The following is a 20,093-nucleotide window of genomic DNA, read 5'->3' as shown; positions in this document are numbered from 1 at the left end:
AAGATAACACTGAATACCTTTCTTAGATTAGCCTAGGTTAATAGTCCAGCAGAGTTAATAATAAGAAAAGTCTTCTTCAGTCAGATTTGGCCTAGAATGTGAAGCAAATCATCTTGTTTCCCTGTGCGAAGTATCATCTTTCCTTGGTGCCGTTACACTATGATATATCAAGAGGCAGCAGCTCACTTACCTCACTAACTTAAGGCAGAGTAACCTTGTCTCTCAGTGGTTGGTGCGTTAACACAACACCGTGCCAAGACTACACTAATGTCTTGTGTGGGTGAAGGGGTCTCCGTCTCTCCCTCTTGTTTGAGGTTAGGTTGCACGTCAAGTCAATTTAGCCTTGAGACGAGTGCCTATGTTACAACTGGTGGTAGTGGCAGGTGTGGGGGGAGGGGGCCGCTGCTCCCTTGTAATCAGACGCCACCCACACAAACACCTACATATGTGGGTCAGTGTTACATACAAGACGAGACGCTTCACCTCTTTCTTTTTATGATTGACGTCACATTTGATGGCCGCAGTTTGTTGTGAGGCTCTTATACTTATATTCCTTCTCCTTTTATGTTTTCCCTTTCTCTTACCAGTCATTTTCTTTCCTCTTCTCTCTTTGCCCCCTCTTCCTTTGTATTCTCCTCCTCCTCTGTCTTCTTCTCCTCCTCTGCCTTCTTTTTCTCCTCCTCTGTCTTCTTCCCCTCCTCCTCTGTTTTCTTCTTTCCAGCTGCAGTCGGGCTAATATGATTTCGTGAGTCAACTCAATAATTGTTCTGAAGGATGGAAATTGTGTATTAGCTATTTATACAGTATAAGTAACCTTCGTCTGCTTGCAGCTGGCATATTACTATTAGTAATACATTACTTTAGGATAGTGTTGTAGTAGTGTGGTGGAAACAGTAGTATACTGTGGTGAAGTGTAGTAGATTGTAGTGGACGAGTTACAGAGACTGTGGCATAATGTAGTGCTTGTTTATAAATGAAGTTTTGGGTGTGTATGTGTGTGTGAGTGAATGTATTGGGAATTGTGAGCGGAATGGGCTTGAGCTAGTGTAATTTATGTGGGTGGGCGTGAGAGGCTGGTGTATTCAGCACAAGGACACGAGGACCACCACCTTGACCTCTCTTCTGTCACCCTCCCACCTGCTCATGTATTTATGCTGGTGTGGAGTGTGTTTGTACAGTGGGAGGAGGGGTGGGTGTATGCTCCCTTAAGTGTCTGCAAGAAGTGAATTCAAGCTCTTGGGTCCCACCTTCGCACGTCGATTAATCAGTACAGTTTGACCCCTGCTTTTTTTTTTGGGGGGGGGGATCTGTCGTATATTCTTTTGAATATATGTGCTGAATTAGCCTGCTAAACATCCCTTGCTAATACATTCCAGTTGTTTAATACCCTCAAACTCATGGATTTTTCTTTTCTTTTGTCCTTAACGTGTAGGTTTCTCCCACCTATATTTAAATATACTATAAAAATTAGTGGGGCAAAAACATTTTTCAATAAATATGATTTTATTTGGCTGTTGTTAAATTTGATGGGACACAGTTATTTGCATAATCATTTAACACACATACACTGCAGATTACAGCTCAATATTGTCTGCATAACAGCTGTGACACAATACTGTCTTCATGATAACGTATAACACAGAGTGCACACTGTACATACTGGGTTAACAACTATAACCCTGGAAGATCTGTCTAGTTCACGTTCGCTCTCAAGGCCATATCCTCCTATCTCACTTCTCTCTTAACTAATATAACTCACAGTTACAGTGAAACAAACCAGGGAACGAGTGGGGTTAGAACCCATGACGAGTGAATCATAAAACTGGAGTTTTACGACCAACTCGCCATGGGTTCAACCCCTGCCCGAACCCTGGTTTATTTGCTATCCTGTTATCACGATTTCATGAGTGGTCACAATAATTCAGAAACCATACAAGTATGAAAATGGTATGCAATTCCGACAAGTACAGGAGTAAGACACGTATGCAACAGTTGTTGAAACGTTTCGCCTACACAGTAGGGTTCTTCAGTCAAATACAGAGGTAGGAGAGGCAGTGGCGTGGTAAAGATAATGTGATCAGTCTGTATTCCACTGAAGAAGCCTACAGTGTAGAGCGAAACGTTTCCATAATAGAGCTACCCAGCTGCTGCACAAGTGTTTCGCTCACAAGTAACGAGGAATATTGGTCCAGGTCAGACTTAAACTTAATCTAATTCCTCATTTCTAATTTGTGGATTAGCTGTCACCTCTCTCTTTCTCTCTTGTTTCAGTTCACAAATCAACTCAGAAATGGTAACGAGAACTGGGTTATTAAAAAGCAACATACACAGAGTAAATATACTGTGTTTTTTATGTGGTCTGTATGACACTCGTGTGGTCTATGTGGCACTCGTATGGTCTATGTGGCACTCGTGTGGTCTATGTGGCACTCGTGTGGTCTGTGTGGCACTCGTGTGGTCTGTGTGGCACTCGTGTGGTCTATGTGGCACTCGTATGGTCTATGTGGCACTCGTGTGGTCTATGTGGCACTCGTGTGGTCTGTGTGGCACTCGTGTGGTCTATGTGGCACTCGTGTGGTCTGTGTGGCACTCGTGTGGTCTATGTGGCACTCGTGTGGTCTATGTGGCACTCGTGTGGTCTATGTGGCACTCGTGTGGTCTGTGTGGCACTCGTGTGGTCTATATGGCACTCGTGTGGTCTATGTGGCACTCATGTGGTCTGTATGACACTTGTGTGGTCTATGTGGCACTCGTATGGTCTATGTGGCACTCGTGTGGTCTATGTGGCACTCGTGTGGTCTATGTGGCACTCGTGTGGTCTGTGTGGCACTCGTGTGGTCTATATGGCACTCGTGTGGTCTGTGTGGCACTCGTGTGGTCTATATGGCACTCGTGTGGTCTGTGTGGCACTCGTGTGGTCTATATGGCACTCGTGTGGTCTATGTGGCACTCGTGTGGTCTGTGTGGCACTCGTGTGGTCTATATGGCACTCGTGTGGTCTATGTGGCACTCGTGTGGTCTATGTGGCACTCGTGTGGTTTATGTGACACTTGTGTGGTCTATGTGGCACTCGTGTGGTCTATGTGGCACTCGTGTGGTCTATGTGGCACTCGTGTGGTCTGTGTGGCACTCGTGTGGTCTATGTGGCACTCGTGTGGCCTATGTGACACTTGTGTGGTCTATGTGGCACTCGTGTGGTCTATGTGGAATTCATGTGGCCTTTGTGGTCTATGTGGTACTCATGTGATCTGTGTGGAACTGTTGTGGTCTATGTGGAACTCATGTGGTCAGTGTAGCACTCATGTGGTCAGTGTAGCACTCATGTGGTCAGTGTAGCACTCATGTGGTCTATGTGGCTCTTTTGTAGTCTGTGACCTTTATATGGTCTATTTAGTCTGACTCTCGTATGGTCTATGTGCCACTCATTTGGTCTATATAACTCTCATTTGGTCTATGTAACTGTCATGTGGTCTATGTGACTGTCACATGTGGTCACTGTTAGAAGCGAGAGTGAGAGTGATATAGTCACCACAAGCCAGATGTTTCAGTGATTCTCACAGCCACAACACTGTTAAATTATACTCATAATTTTCAACATTTTTATGTTCTTGGAGTCATGTTTCAACAACTACATCAGTTTGTGCACATTATATTTATAAGTGGACGCTACAGTCATCGGTGGACGTTGCAGTCATTAGTGGACGCTACAGTCAGTGGACGTTAGTCCACAATACAATTATAAGTGCATAATAGAGGCATAAGTGCACACTACATCCTCCTACACACATTTCCGAGTCACACCCCATACCTCCACGTTCGCTCTCCCCCCCCCACACACACTACCCTCCATACACAGCAAAGGGGCGGGGCCAGGAGCTGTGGCTCGACCCCTGCAGCCATACACTCGTCAACACAGTTCTTCTATGAGTGGTCAGTGGTCAGTCGTCAGTGATCAGTCGTCACGTGGGGTCACAGACCCTGAGCTGCTTTGGGGATTAGCGCGGACGGATACAAAGCATGGCTTGCTTCTGCAGTGTTTTAAAAATTGAGGTTGGAGAGTTGAAGGAGGAGGTCTTGCTTCTCCAGGAGGGGATTAGGAGGCTGAAGGTCCACCTCAATGGGTCTGGGAGAGAGTGTGAGGTGGCTGGAGTTGTGGGGAATGAGGTTTCTAGCAGTGAGGTGCAGTCTGTCTCTTGCTGTGAGGAGGCTGTAGGTGGGGAGGTAGCAACGGCTACCAGCAGTGAGGTGCAGTCCAGCACCTGCTACAAGTGGCGAGTGGTTCCCAGTAATGGGAGGAGAATCAGAATAAGGAAAGTTAAGAGTGAAGATCTGAAGGTAGGAAATCGCTTCTCTGTTCTTCAGGATGAATGTACTTCAGTGGCCAGTGAAGGTAAGGGTACTACTGCCCCTGCTAACTGAGGTAAGCGCATTCTTGTGGTTGGTGACTCTCAGGTAAGATATATTGACCGTGCTTTTTGTAATAGGAATAAGAAGATGAGAGATAGAGTGTGCTTCCCTGGAGCTGGTGTTGGAGACATAGTTAACAGGCTGGATAATATTATGTCAGGTAATGGGAACAAGCCCATTATCTGTCTCAGTGCTGGTGGAAATGATATTGGGAAGGGTAGGAGAGAAGAGCTGCTAGATAAGTACAGGTCAGCTATAGATTTCATTAAGTCTAAGGGTGGGGTCCCAATCATATGTAGCATCTTGCCTAGAAGGGGAGTAGGAAATGAATGGTTGTCTAGGGCAACTGGTGTAAATTGCTGGCTAGATACTGCAAGGAACTTGCAATCCCATTCATTGACAACTGGAACAACTTTTATGGCAAACATGATATGTATGCAAGGGATGGGGTACATCTCTCTGGGGCTGGGGTGGTAGCACTTGCAAACTCAATTGAGAAGGCCATTGGTGAAATGCCTATGATTTTAAACTGATAGAAGATAGAGGTATGGGTGTGTGTGGGAAACAAGCAGGTTGCAACACTAGGGTTGGAAACAGTAAATGTATAAAAGGCATTCAGCATGAAGTTATAAATAAAGACAATAGATCAGGTCAGCAAACAAAGGGGGACAGCAGAGGGCAGCAAGGGACTAGCTCCCTTAAGGTTTACTATACTAATAGCAGGAGTGTAAGAAATAAAATAGATGAGCTAAGATTAATTGCAAGTGCAGGAAACATAGATATTATTGCTATAACAGAGACCTGGCTCAATCTGAAAGATAGAGAGATGCCCTCTGAATGTCACATACAAGGCTATAAATTATTCCACACTGACAGGGTCAACAGGAAGGGTGGTGGAGTAGCGATGTATGTCAGAGACAATTTAAATTGTTGTGTTAGACAAGATATAAAATTAGAAGAGTCAGCCACTGAATCTGTTTGGTTACAGCTTCTCGAGGGCCGAGAAAAAGTAATTTTGGGTGTGATTTACAGGGCCCCAAATCTTGATAGGGAGTGCAGTAAACTTCTATGGGACGAAATTCGTAAGGCATCTACATACGAAAATGTTGTGCTAATGGGAGATTTCAACTATAGACAGATTGGAGCAATTTGACAGGAAATTTAGAGTCAGGTGACTTCCTTGATATGATCCAGGATTGTTTTTTAAAACAGTTTGTGACAGAGCCAACTAGGGGAAATAACCTCCTTGACTTAGTTCTTGCCAGTAGGGAAACACTAATTAATAATCTTGAGGTTAATGATGAGCTTGGGGAAAGTGATCACAAATCACTCAGTTTTAATATATCATGGAATTCCCCTAATAATGGCAATCAAGTCTCTGTCCCTGACTTCCGCTTGGCTGATTTCATAGGACTGAAAAATTACTTAGGTGGGTTGAACTGGAATGACCTGACTAAGGGTCAGGTAGGTGGTGATGGTTGCCGATATGACGCTTTCCAGGGCATAGTTCTAGCTGCTCAGTCAAATTATGTTCCAAATAGGGAAATCAGATCAAACAAAAATGATCCTAAATGGATGAACAATAGATTAAAATATCTAATTGGTCAAAAGAGAGGCATATATAGGCAAATCAAAAGAGGAGAGGGGCAATTAAGAAATCGATATATTCAGTTAAAGAGAAAAATGAAAAAGGGAATTAGAAAAGCAAAAGGAGATTATGAGGTTAAAGTTGCAAGAGAATCGAAGACTAACCCAAAAGGATTCTTTCAGGTATACAGAAGTAAGATCAGGGACAAGATAGACCCACTCAAAAGTTCCTCGGGTCAGCTCACTGACAGTGATAAGGAAATGTGTAGAATTTTTAACACATACTTCCTCTCAGTTTTTACACAGGAGGATACCAGCGATATTCCAGAAATGATAAATTATGTAGAACAGGACGATAATAAACTGTGCACGATTAGGGTCACAAGTGACATGGTCTTTAGGCAAATAGATAAACTAAAACCTAGCAAATCCCCAGGCCCTGATGAACTGTATGCAAGGGTTCTAAAGGAATGTAAAGAGGAGCTTAGCAAACCTTTGGCTAATCTTTTCAACATATCACTACAAACTGGCATGGTGCCAGATAAGTGGAAAATGGCAAATGTGATACCTATTTTCAAAGCAGGTGACAGGTCCTTGGCTTCGAACTATAGACCAGTAAGCCTAACCTCCATAGTGAGAAAATTTATGGAATCAATAATTGCCGAGGCAGTTCGTAGCCACCTTGAAAAGTATAAATTAATCAAAGAATCTCAGCATGGTTTTACAAAGGGGCGTTGCTGCCTTACGAATTTATTAACTTTTTTCACTAAGGTATTTGAGGAGGTAGATCATGGTAATGAATATGATATTGTGTATATGGACTTCAGTAAGGATTTTGACAGGGTCCCACATCAGAGACTATTGAGGAAAATTAAGGCACATGGAATAGGAGGAGAATTTTTTTCCTGGATAGAGGCATGGTTGACAAATAGGCAGCAGAGAGTTTGCATAAATGGGGAGAAATCAGAGTGGGGAAGCGTCACGAGCGGTGTTCCACAGGGGTCAGTGTTGGGCCCCCTGCTGTTCACAATCTACATAAACGACATAGATGAGGGCATAAAGAGCGACATCAGCAAGTTTGCCGATGACATCAAAATAGGCCGTCGAATTCATTCTGACGAGGACATTAGAGCACTCCAGGAAGATTTGAATAGACTGATGCAGTGGTCGGAGAAATGGCAGATGCAGTTTAATATAGACAAATGCAAAGTTCTAAATGTTGGACAGGACAATAACCATGCCACATGTAAACTAAATAATGCAGATCTTAATATTACGGATTGCGAAAAAGATTTAGGAGTTCTGGTTAGCAGTAATCTGAAACCAAGACAACAGTGCATAAGTGTTCGCAATAAAGCTAATAGAATCCTTGGCTTCATATCAAGAAGCATAAATAATAGGAGTCCTCAGGTTGTTCTTCAACTCTATACATCCTTGGTTAGGCCTCATTTAGATTATGCTGCACAGTTTTGGTCACCGTATTACAGAATGGATATAAATGCTCTGGAAAATGTACGAAGGAGGATGACAAAGTTGATCCCATGTGTCAGAAACCTTCCCTATGAGGATAGACTAAGGGCCCTGAATCTGCACTCTCTAGAAAGACGTAGAATTAGGGGGGATATGATTGAGGTGTATAAATGGAAGACAGGAATAAATAAAGGGGATGTAAATAGTGTACTGAAAATATCTAGCCTAGACAGGACTCGCAGCAATGGTTTTAAGTTGGAAAAATTCAGATTCAGGAAGGGTATAGGAAAGTACTGGTTTGGTAATAGAGTTGTGGATGAGTGGAACAAACTCCCAAGTACAGTTATAGAGGCCAGAACGTTGTGTAGCTTTAAAAATAGGTTGGATAAATACATGAGTGGATGTGGGTGGGTGTGAGTTGGACCTGATAGCTTGTGCTACCAGGTCGGTTGCCGTGTTCCTCCCTAAAGTCAATGTGACCTGACCTGACTAGGTTGGGTGCATTGGCTTAAGCCGGTAGGAGACTTGGACCTGCCTCGCATGGGCCAGTAGGCCTGCTGCAGTGTTCCTTCGTTCTTATGTTCTTCTTATGAGAGGGGTATGAGAAGGCCACAGTCACCAACATGGACGACGTTGAAAGGTTCATGTCTGCAGGCGACCTGCAGCACCTCCAGCCCCTCCGTCACATTGCCGAAGGGACATTTGAAGACGTCGTCGGGGTTGTCACGGAGACACACAGCGAAAAGTGAGCCGAACTTACGTTGTTCCTCACCTCCTACTCCACACACCTGCCCAGCAGTCTTGGGCTGGCTCCACCTGCAACAGTGATGGGCTGTTAAGGTCATGAGGTGTTAAGGTTATGTGGGAAAATGTGAGCAGGGGGTTCCCACAAGGATCGGTACTTGCCCTGATGCTCTTTACAATTTATAGCAGTGACTTGTGCTCCGCGTCAATGATCTGCCACAGAGAAATTCATCATGCGTGTGTCTATTTACCGATAATGTAAAACTTGTGATAAGAATAAGAAAATGTACAAAAGGAGAGATACAATGTAATCTAAGAGACATTGTTAGATTAGTCAAATAAATGGCTGTAGAAGTTCAAGGTAATGCAGAACATAAATGAGAGTGAAGACCAGAAACGGAGTATAGTATAAGAGGATCAAATAGTATTTATAAAGCTAGAAACATGTATGTGTGGATCTCAGTGCAAGGAGTGGTAGAGGTTCTATCCTCCGTCTGCTAGTTGTGACCCGGTCTATGACCACTCAAGCTGTTGGTGATCAACCCTCCACAGTAGAAGACAGAACTTACAAATATCAGCATATGAAAAAGATGAAGAATTACATCGATCATATTATTGGAGGTTCACATCAGCCTCACAGCTCTGGCAGCATATGCGAAGCTGGAGAATATCTGGATAGATTTCAGGGACTTTAACAAAAAAACTTTAGGATATTATACACGTCATAGATTAATTCTATAATAAATTGCCCTTCACTAACATAGTCTATGATAGCCCTAACTGATTACATACATTAAGAGGTTTAAAAAAGTCTGGAAGTTTGCACAAGACAAGTTCTACTGTGCGGAGGTATACCGTGAGTAGATGTATGTTAATGCCCAGGGTTTGTTACCTGGACCTCAGCAATGAGAGTCGCTACTCTCACAGCTGGACAACGGCGACCAGTGCATACCGTGAGTAGAGATAAAAGAAACTGAATTAAAAAAAACGTGGAGGTAAGAAGACTAGATAAAGACATTATTATGACATAAACACATTATTATGACATATATACATGTTTTTTTAAATGTGAGGACTAGAGACAAGAGAGCAGAAATGGAAGCAAATGAGCCACAGACGTGTGAAGAAATCCCTCAGTCAGAGTGGTAGGAAAGTGGGATGAGCAGGCGGTGAAGGCATACTATACACTATTTCATAAGTAGATATGACAGAGGCCAAGAGGCCAGGAATCAATGATATCAGTTAAGAAGCCGGGTCAAGAGATGTGACTCGACTCTTCACAAACACACTTACTCTCTGCCCCACTCGAGATTATCCATAAGAGCTTCACCACCGAGGCCTCCTTTACCCTGGTAGTCGCCGCCCCTCAAGTACTCCCCTGGTTGCCCCTTCTCACTCATACCATCGAACCTGCCAGAGAGAGAGAGTTGAGTACAACATTATAAGGAGAAAAGAGTACTGGAGAATACCTCTCGGCTATACTAGGTGGGTCACACACCCAACCACTCCCACTTATGTTTCTGCCCAAACAAAGAGATGTTACAAAAAAGGTTGAGGAATAGTTTTACTTTGTACACACAAAACTGAGCGTAGAAATTATTTTAATTACAAATTGAAAGCAAATAGTAATAGTTAACAAGAAACCAACAAAATGAAATGAAAGCTGGGCCACTTTTCAGCTGTTATATAATGAACCGGGCAAGATCAAGATCAACAAGTAGACCAGGCTTTATTTTTCAAATTCCGAGTAACTTTTATATACTAAGATTGTAAATAAGTAAAATCAAATTTGAAAAGAGTGAATTGTATTTGATTATATGTATATATATACAATAAAAAATACAAATATAAATCCGAGGAGTCTTTTCATGGTTTAGAGTGACCTGACCTCCTGCAGCCACTGTTGAGCTTAAACTAAATTTTCCTTTAAACAAATTCTAAGATACTGTTTGGCTAAGGTTAAACAAGAAATGGATTCTTTAAAAACTGAACAATATTGCAAATCTATGTGTTCTTATATTAGCGACAGGACATCCATCACATAGAAACACGCTTAAAAATTCATTCATAACAAACGAGTGACATTCTTGAATCCTGTCTTATTAAGCAAAAGCAAAACAGTTAATTTTAGCCCCTAACATGCACTTATTAGGTAATTATATGATGGAAAATGTAGTCCGCAGAATCAAAGACAGCTTCTCTCATGTTGATAAATTAAGGTTGATTTAACCTCGATTCTGTTGTGATTAAAGTCTTAAGGGTTAGGTGTAACTGGTGTGGCGATACCGACAACTTGTAGGTAAAAGACGTAAATACTGATAAAGACGGTTACTAAGAAAATGTCTGGCCACGAGTGGCTTCTTGATTTTTAAGGCAAGAGTAGCTAGAACAACCAATTGCTTCTGAAACTGTATGAATGTTCTATAGCTTCAGTAGCAGGGTATTAGATACAAAGTGAGAGATTAGTTACCTAGTGCCGTAATAGAGGGGTTCCATTGTACTAGATACATAAAAGAATCGTTACCTAGTGCCGCGGTAGAAAGGTTCCATTGCACTAAGATACGAAAAAGAATCGTTACCTAGTACCGCGGTAGCAGGGTCCCAAGGTACCCAGACAAAGAGCCTGAAATTGCTGTGAGCGCTTCATTTTGCCCACCAACGTAATGTAAACACGGCCAAGACGACGCTCTCCTGCCTTGATGTCCAGAAACACCATCGGCGACTCCTTCTTCACACATGACATCAGCACCGTCAGCTACCCGAGTAGGGAAAAGTTCACTGATTATTCAACCGCTGGAAATGACAGCTAGCAGGTCAGAGAACTAAAAGGTGAACGCTTCTTAGATCAATGTTTTCTCAATTGACAAATAAAATTGAGCTTAGCAAACAGGAACTAAAAGCAAATAACAAATCCCCTGCCTGCTGTTAACAGAGTAAAAGCAAACTGGAGGAGATACACGGTATAAGTTAAGGCGCGTCGGCGCCTTTCCTCACCTTGATGGCGACACTGTAAGCAGTGGAGGCAGGCCTGAGGCTGTATACATGGATGCCCTTCTTCTCCACCTTCACCTGAGCCAGACCTCCACCTTCACTGAGGGCTAGCACGGCCGGCCTCGAGCTCAAGATCACCTGGTCAGGTATGCTGACAGAGTTGCCCTCCTCAATGCCGTCCTGTAGAGCCCACACCCTATCACGCACTGTTTTGGCCGACTCGAAGACGGACGTGATGGACGACAAAGTGTTGGCTGACTGAGCCTTGCGATAGATCCTTGTTGTCTCTTGCAGTAGGTGAGCTGCCTCCTGTATGTCTGACAAGTCACGTAGTGTGCGGGTGACGGAGTACCCTAGACGAATTACCACTTCCTCGCAGCTTGCTATAGAGAGGCGCTCAGCACGTTCCTTCACCTGTCACACAAACAATCATCATTGTGGTAAGAGAGTGCCATTTTGATAGAGGCTGCATATTTTCTATGCTGGCACCAACGAACCCACACGGAGACAATACAGCAGAAGGTAGTGAAGAAGGCCACATTAGTAGGTCCATCTTCTGGTTTACTGTCTGCACGTGAAATCGCTTGTACCATTGTGTGTGTGTGTGTGTGTGGATATTCAAGGTTAAGTCCAGTCTTTGCCTTCTCATCAGTCACAAGGACCTCACGAGTCCTCCAACCCTTCCTTCCACTACTGTCCGCTGTTCTTTTGCCGACCATTATTTGCAGTTCATGCCTTCAGCTTATAATCTTTCACCTCTCACACAAACATTAAAACGAAGCTTTCTGTCTCCTTTAAGTACTGTTATTGTAATATTGTTTAAAAAATAATAACATAACTCATCAGTGTATCAAAATGCCCACAACATTATGTAGCTTATTTAGAAAAATCAAATGTTTTTATGATCTAGCATTCCCTCACCTCCCACGTTGTCCCACTCATTCATAGAAACAGCACATGATTTCTGCAGAGTTTTGCTTATCATTTCAGCCCAGCATTCGTATAAGTTTCTTGCTCCTCCGGACGATGCTTACAATATTAACTCATTATCCTTCCACTCACTTACACTAACACTCACACCACTAGTATGCGTACCTGTGCAATAAACATACCCAGCAACACAGCCACACACATATGTACGCCAACATACACATATACACTAACACTTACACCTACATCCCCTGCACTGACCTGTGTGACCACCTCCTGGATGCGACAAACGGAATGACTGTTCCTGGGGTGGTGGTCGAAGAGGCACTCTCCGCAGGCTGCCGCATCGCAGCTGCTGCACCAGAACGACAGTCGAACTCGATGTTCAGGACACAAGCTGCCCGAGTCCTCTGCCTGCAACACAAACCATCTCCTATATTCACCTCACAATGAGCTCACAAATTGGAAGTTGAACCTAGATGAACTCTGGAACGCGTGCAGTAGCCAACTCCTCGAGGGGAGTTCTGGGTATTTTGGATGGCCGTAGATAATATAATCAGTCATATAAAATTGCTGAGAGCTTCTCACATTGTATGTATTATCTATCACTGGACAAAATATATCTATATGGAACAAATCTGATTAAATCTCAATCCAAGGCGCTGTATGATCCATAAGGGTTTTGTGCTCACTAGGCAATATAAAATAATAATAATAATAATAATAATAATAATAATAATAATAATAATAATAATTAATCGGTCCGTCCAGACGTCAAGGTATTACTGGCGACTTGGTAAAAGTCAAAGACAAATCGAAACATCGTCTAGTTTTTAAGTGTGCTGCACACGAGTGTGGTATACAATGAATCTGTCACACCAGTGCTTCTTTTGAAGAGAACCAGTATCTGCATCTATAACCAATATGGTCAATGAGACCATATGTGGAAATTTATAAATACTAAAAATTCCCACTGCCCAGTTCGAATGTAAATGTTTTAGGGTCGTGGTCACAGGGATGGCGAGAGTCGGATCTCTCCCTTAGAGTCCATTAGCACCCATAGATACGCGAGTTAACTTATAATAATATAATGAATATTAATCCAGAAGCTGGTAATCTGTGTACATAAATATTAGTTAGGGAACCCCAATGAACACAGTGACCGCTAGAGTGTATGCTAGGATTACTAATTTTTTATTAACTGCTTACAGGACCCATTCCATTTGTGCACGTGGCATCTTGGTAAGAGAGAGAGAGGTCATTAGAAGTTCTTAACCTGGTTGAATCAGGGAATTTCTTGCTAGGGTAGAATCACTCCACATCAAGTAAGTCTGCTCTAGTTGTGCATGGAAAAAGGCAAGACTTTCCTGTTAGCTAGTTAACTATCTAAAGAAGTGTACCCATAGGAGTGCTTGTGAGAACAGGACATAGGAGTCTTGTGTTATTTGTGTCAACAAAGTGGGCATCTCACAAATTCCCACACCATAGTTCATTGTTACGGCAACATAAGTTATGCCAGATAGCCACTTATAATAAACCGAACAAAATCTTATATTATCTCAACCTATCTAAGATCAAGAGTTGAATTCTATATTAGGTTTGGCTTAGTTATATCAGATTAGGTTTTATTAAAACAGTTTTTTCCACTTAGAAAATGTAACTAGCTCCATTACACAATTAATTTAATATTGCATAATTTACACCTCAAGGTAGGTTCCTTGACGCTGGTGAGGGGTCTTGATCTAGGGAATTGGATCTGTGCTCCAATTCCCTGAATTAAGCCTGAATGCCTTCCATCCCCCCCCACAGGCGCTGTATAATCCTACGGGTTTAGGGTTTCCCAATTATAATAATAATAATAATTGTATAATTTACATAATAGAAAACATTGGGACGTAAAGTAAGTATTGATCAAGAAATTTCATGAACTACCAAAGCCGAGTAAATTGAAGTCCTTCAGTAATGAACACAAGTGACAAATCATTTCCAAACTATGGAAGACTAGCAGAAGTGAGAGCAGTCGGAGCTTTAACAAAGTTAATCCTTCACAACCAGAGCCTAATATCGTTTTCTTTTATACACTTCTAGGAGCAAGAGTCTAATTATAGAAGGTAGACAAAAATAAACTTATGAGTATTTCTCTCAATGTATATATATATATATATATATATATATATATATATATATATATATATATATATATATATATATATATATATATATATATATATATATATATGCTGAGAGTTTACTTCAATCCCTTCAAGTAATCTATGTACACCAGTAAGTTTATTTAGATACAGGTATACATAAATACAATTAATTTTCTTGTCCTGTTTCCAGACAAACCTTACCAAACCAACAAACCGATACAGTTACACAAATTATCATACATAGTAACAAATGTGTAAATTTCCTAGGGTATCACGCTATAAAAGGTCAGACAAAGTGGCCGGGAGAATACCGGCGAAAAAAAAAAAAAGTGGCTTGTTTCCATTGGGGCCCTTGTTAAATCTTACTATTAAACTCAACTGCGTGAAAATCAGTTACTAAGGGAGATATACAAGGAATAAGGTAAACTGATTTATTTATATTAACATTAAAGAGAGGATCAGCTTACAATAATAGGTACATGAATATTAGCTAAACAAGAAATTATTCTCCTCCATTTCTGTAGCTTCATTCATTCGGTATCTTTTAGTTCTCTTCCTAAACTAGCTCATGCTAGGACTGGCTTTGACATGGACAGGCAGTCCGTTCCACTCCTTTAGTTATGCAATAAAAGGTGTTTGAAGCCTGACCACATACTGTGGGTAAGATAAGATAATGTAATGCAAAACTGTGTTCACTCTCCCTAGTACCATTATCCCAGCAATATATTCTTGTTCAGTATAAATATGCTGAGAGTTTACCTTAATCCTTAATTTGGGGCAGCCTTAATGGCTCTCATATAACGAATTTAGAATACATTATTCTGACTATCAGCTGCAAACACTGGATCACTGTGGCCTTTCTAGACATGACTTCCCGACGGAGAATAATGGCCAAACTTAATGATATTAATTTAAGAGGTTTTCTAACCCGAGAGAGAGAGAGAGAGAGAGAGAGAGAGAGAGAGTGGAGCAGCTTACCTGCAAGGCAGTATGGATCTTGCTGGAGGAAGCCAAGCACTGTATATTAAAGTTTACTGGAAGACTGTCAGGTTCCACGTTTTCATATTTCTGTCTGTGTAACATGGAATAAAAATCTAATCTCAGATCTTTTTCTCAGCGATATCAATAAAATGTATTAATAATGTTATTTAGTACAAAATCTACACACATATTACAGCTTAAGAGACCACTTTTGGTGCAACTCTGTAAGCATTAATAATAATAATAATAATAATAATAATAATAATAATAATAATGTTGCTGCTGCTGCTGTTGTAATTATTATTAGTTATAATTTTAATTGTAATTATTTAGTAATAATATAACCGGGGTGACACACTGTTTTACTCAGGAGAAAGCGATAAACCCGTGGGTGTCGTATAACCCTGGGTAATTGGAATCAATCACATTCAGTTCAAAGGGAGAATCCAGTTCCCTGGCTCAGAGCTCTTAGATGGTGGGGGGAGAGAACGTACCTACAGGAAGGACAGATAATGTCGCCCCTGGCGGCCAGGTCTTTGATACAGAGTCTGCAGAAGGTGTGGCCGCAGCGAGGCAGCAGCAACGGCCGCCGGAACATCGCGTCGAAGTCTGTAAGACACACACCGCAGGTGAGAGCCGCCTCCGCTGCGGGTGCCTGGTTGGTGCCGCCACTGAATGGTGCATCCCCTGCGGGTGCCAGGCTCTCTGGTACGGCTGTGGCCATCACCACGGTCAACCTGTAAGTAAAGGCACAATACCGTGACTGCAACAGTTCACAAATAACCCACATTTAGGGCGAGGTTTCGGACCGTCTTGAGTCATTGTCCAGGATGGACCGAAACGTCGGCCGAAGTTTCCTTTCCAAAGTACGTATGCGTTGTTTGTGAAACAAATTTGCAGTTTTATTAAGATTGTGCATGAAACTTCACGGCTGCTGACTCTTGTCGACCATATTGGACGGATATATTGAAGGGTTATATGGGGACAACAGTGAAGTATAAGACAGAAATGCATCATTATGGTTAAGTGATGACAAGATGGCAACACAAGGGAGGGACATAGTATGGTTTATTTCCCTTATTCTCCTACCCATCCTTTCCCAGGATGCCATCAACAACACTCTACCAACACCCAAGTACCTAGTTACCACTACTTGAACAAGGACAGTAGGTATAAGGAGATTTATCCACTTATCTAGGCCAGGAAATCGAACCCGATTCCTTTTCAAGTGTGAGCCGAATGCTCTCCCACTGAGGTAAATCAGTAGGAGATTTATATATATTTTTAATCCAGGAGGGAGCACCAAACCCAAAAGATAAGTTTCGTTCCCTGGATCAAGAGCTCTTCACCAGCGTCAAGGCACTTCTCCAGATGGATTCAGAGATCATATAGGCAGCTAGTGTAAGAATATAAGAGGCTCTTATTATTATTATTATTATTATTATTATTATTATTATTATTATTATTATTATTATTATTATTATATAAATGGAGAAAAGGCAAACCAGTAAGTGCATTACATCGTCTGAATAATGTAAGATAATTACTTTTAATCCCATGAAACACGACGTTATGGATCCTAATGACGAGGAACTGTGAGTCTTGTGATATTTCTGAACAAGTTACCTCAGTCACTTATCTCACTCTCACTACTCGGCACATCTTACCTTGCTAATTGACAGGCTTGTTCTCTAGCTAACTAGCTTCACAGAGACGTCAGCAGGCAGATTATCGAGGGATAACTTCGTCAGCTGCTGCTTAAGTCAGGCTGACAATGTCTAGTGCTGTTCATGTTAGCTGCTGATAACACGGGCAGCACGAATCTGCAAGTGTTATCGTACAGTTTCTTCTTCGATAATATACATTTCTTTTATTCATTACGCCCGTTACAGCAAATTATTATTTTGTAACTAAACTGTTCCACTTTCAGATGTGTATTTTCTTCGTTTTTCTTTAGTGAAAGAGCACTCGTGTATATTACTACGTGCGCTTGTTCTTGGTCAGGCAGAAGTTGTGTTATCAGTGGGAGGAATACAAGAAGATAAGGGTTGTGTACAGGAGTTATCACTTGGCTCATTATATGGCAGTGATGACGATAATCAAGAGAACAATAGCCAGATAACCGTTGTGGTAGTGGGATATATTGGTGTAAGTGGGATGTAGGACTGGGAGGTTAGAGTAGGATGTAGGACTGGGAAGTGTGTGCGGGACGTAGGATTGGGAAATGTGAGTGGGATATAGGACTGGGAAATGTGAGTGGGATGTAGGACTGGGAAATGTGAGTGGGATGTAGGGCTGGGAAATGTGAGTGGGATATAGGACTGGGAAATGTGAGTGGGATGTAGGACTGGGAAATGTGAGTGGGATGTAGGGCTGGGAAGTATGAGTGGGATTCAGGACTGGAAAGTGTGAGTGGGATGTTTGGATGTAAGTGGATTGTCGATGTACAAGTGGATTGTTTGGGTGTTGGAGTGGAATGTTTGTATAACAGAGTGTGACGTGAACTGCAAAAGAAAGATGCACGAATGCTTTTTAACATAATATTAGTCACCCAAAATGAATTCAGGGCAATTAACACAATTGTAAATCGACGCAAACTCTTCCACCTGTCTGACGCTGACTGCCACCACTGCCACCAGGCTGACGCTGACTGCCACCACTGCCACCAGGCTTACGCTGACTACCACCACTGCCACCAGGCTTACGCTGACTACCACCACTGCCACCAGGCTGACGCTGGCTACCACCACTGCCACCAGGCTGACGCTGACTACCACCACTGCCACCAGGCTGACGCTGACTATCACCACTGCCACCAGGCTGACGTTAAATCCTTGCAGTTAGAGTTCGCACACCAACTTCACTCATCTTTACACCTAATACTCTTTTGATATTTTAAATTACAGAAGATCTTTGCTCTTTTCTGTAAGAGTGTGTGTGTGTACTCACCTATTTGTGGTTGCAGGGGTTGATTCACAGCTCCTGACCCCACTTCGCTGGTCGTTACTAGGTCCACTCTCTCCCTCTACCTCTACACTCTCTAGATTGTTCCACTTACAGCTCGAAGGCTGAATACTTCCTTACATCCCTATGACTCATCTTAGTTTCCATCTTCCAGTTGTGCCCTCCTGTTCCTATTTCCCATCTCTGAAACATTCTGTCCCTGTTCACCTTGGCAATTCTTCTCAGTATTTGGTACGTAGTTTATCATGTCTTCCCTAGTCCTCCTGTCCTCCATTGTCTTCAGGATGAGTTCCCTTAACCTCTCCTCATAGGACATACTCTTAGCTCCAGTACTAGTCTAGTTGCAAACCTCTGCACTTTCTCCAATTCCTTGATGCGCTTGACCAGGTGTGGGTTCCATACTGGTGCCACGTACTCCAATATGGACTTTATGTACACAGTGTACAGTGTCGTGAATGTCTCCTTACCTAGATGTCGAAACCCTATTCTTAGATTTACCAGATGCGCATTTGCTGCAGAAGTTATTTGGCTAGTGTGCGACTCAGGGGATATGTTGAGTATAATACTCACCTCTTTGACCCCCGAGCCTGTACTCCGTTTATGATCTTCTTTGACCTTACCAAAGCTTCATAACTTTCCACTTGGTGGGTTTTAAGCTCCGGGAGTCACTTGTCAAACCAGGCCTGTTCACATCCATTTGTAGCCTTTGCTGGTCTGTGTATGTGTGTACTCACCTAATTGTGGTTGCAGGGGTCGAGACCCAGCTCCTGGCCCCGCCTCTTCACTGAGTGCTACTAGGTCCTCTCTCCCTGCTCCATGAGCTTTATCATACTTCATCTTAAAGCAATGTATGGTTCCTGCCTCCACTACCTCACTTGCTAGGCTATTCCACTTCCTGACTACTCTGTGTGTGTGTGTGTGTGTGTACTCACCTAATTGTTGTTGCAGGGGTCGATTCATGGCTCCTGACCTCGCCTTTTCACTGGTCGCCACTAGGTCCACTCTCTCCCTGCTCCGTGAGATTTATCATACCTCTTCTTAAAGCTATGTATGGATCCTGCCTCCACTACCTTACTTTCCAGACTATTCCACTTCCTGACAACTCTATGGCTGAAGAAATACTTCCTAACATCCCTGTGGCTCATCTGAGTCTTCAACTTCCAATTGTGACCCCTTGTTGCTGTGTCCCATCTCTGGAACGTACGTGTGTGTGTGTGTGTGTGTGTGTGTGTGTGTGGAAATGCACCTCTGGTATTTTAATGAATCCACCCACTCCCCAGCCTCCTTCCCTCCTTCCCTAATTCCCTCTCCATCTCCTCCCCTCCGTCCGTGCTCGACCTTGGTCTACTTACCTTACTTCCGGAAGAAAGCTGACCAGTAAATGGCATTAGTGCTGCCTCATTATAACGTTAATTATAAATACAGTTGTTATAGTTTCTTATTGTTCATAGTAGTAATAGTAGTAGTGGTACAAACAGTAGTAGTAGTAATGGTGGTAATACCAGTAGTAGTAGTAGTAGTAGTAAATACAGAATATTAATTTCAAGATTTAATGAAAGTATAAAGTAATAATTAGCTTATATATGTTCATGTATAAATGTCAATCTGGTAGGAACCTGAATTTCCCAAAACAAGTCACGTGCTGAAATTTGCTGTATATGCAAGTGGCTGAAAGAGAATTGTCATTTGTATATCATGAGGAAACACTAAATCCTTAGGGGTCACAGAGCGTCTAGGAAATGCGAGGCAATGAGGCTTGATCCAGTGAAGGGAAATGTAGATCCAGTTCTGAGGATCAAGAGCCCTTCAGCATCAAAGCACCATCCCTGAAGGAAGGGAGGTAGGAAAAATGTTGAAAATATGTCA

At 42.4% G+C, this 20,093-nt stretch overlaps 2 protein-coding genes across 3 annotated transcripts in view; one reads left to right on the top strand and one right to left on the bottom strand.

Annotated features, from left to right (window-relative positions):
• Positions 1-20,093, top strand: part of LOC138854166 (uncharacterized) — a 119,543-nt gene that overhangs the window by 63,539 nt on the left and 35,911 nt on the right. The window lies entirely within an intron of this gene.
• Positions 1-20,093, bottom strand: part of LOC128694766 (E3 ubiquitin-protein ligase TRIM50) — a 50,092-nt gene that overhangs the window by 240 nt on the left and 29,759 nt on the right. The window contains exons 1-8 of one of the 2 annotated variants that reach the window (XM_053785070.2): positions 16,931-17,243; positions 15,758-16,000; positions 15,261-15,354; positions 12,391-12,543; positions 11,203-11,613; positions 10,788-10,963; positions 9,502-9,618; positions 1-8,280 (exon numbers count right to left, since the gene is read on the bottom strand). The exon at positions 1-8,280 is cut by the window's left edge and continues 240 nt beyond it. In XM_053785070.2, coding sequence (XP_053641045.2) covers positions 8,052-8,280; positions 9,502-9,618; positions 10,788-10,963; positions 11,203-11,613; positions 12,391-12,543; positions 15,261-15,354; positions 15,758-15,987 — 1,410 coding nt within the window. In that variant the 5' untranslated portion in view covers positions 15,988-16,000; positions 16,931-17,243 and the 3' untranslated portion in view covers positions 1-8,051. Of the gene's footprint in view, positions 8,281-9,501; positions 9,619-10,787; positions 10,964-11,202; positions 11,614-12,390; positions 12,544-15,260; positions 15,355-15,757; positions 16,001-16,930; positions 17,244-20,093 lie in introns of those variants that run through there. The other variant, XM_070095652.1, reaches the window with a different exon arrangement.

The sequence above is a fragment of the Cherax quadricarinatus genome, chromosome 51 (assembly GCF_038502225.1).
Source record: "Cherax quadricarinatus isolate ZL_2023a chromosome 51, ASM3850222v1, whole genome shotgun sequence".
Lineage (NCBI taxonomy): Eukaryota > Metazoa > Arthropoda > Malacostraca > Decapoda > Parastacidae > Cherax > Cherax quadricarinatus.
This window is presented reverse-complemented; position numbering and strand designations above follow the sequence as displayed.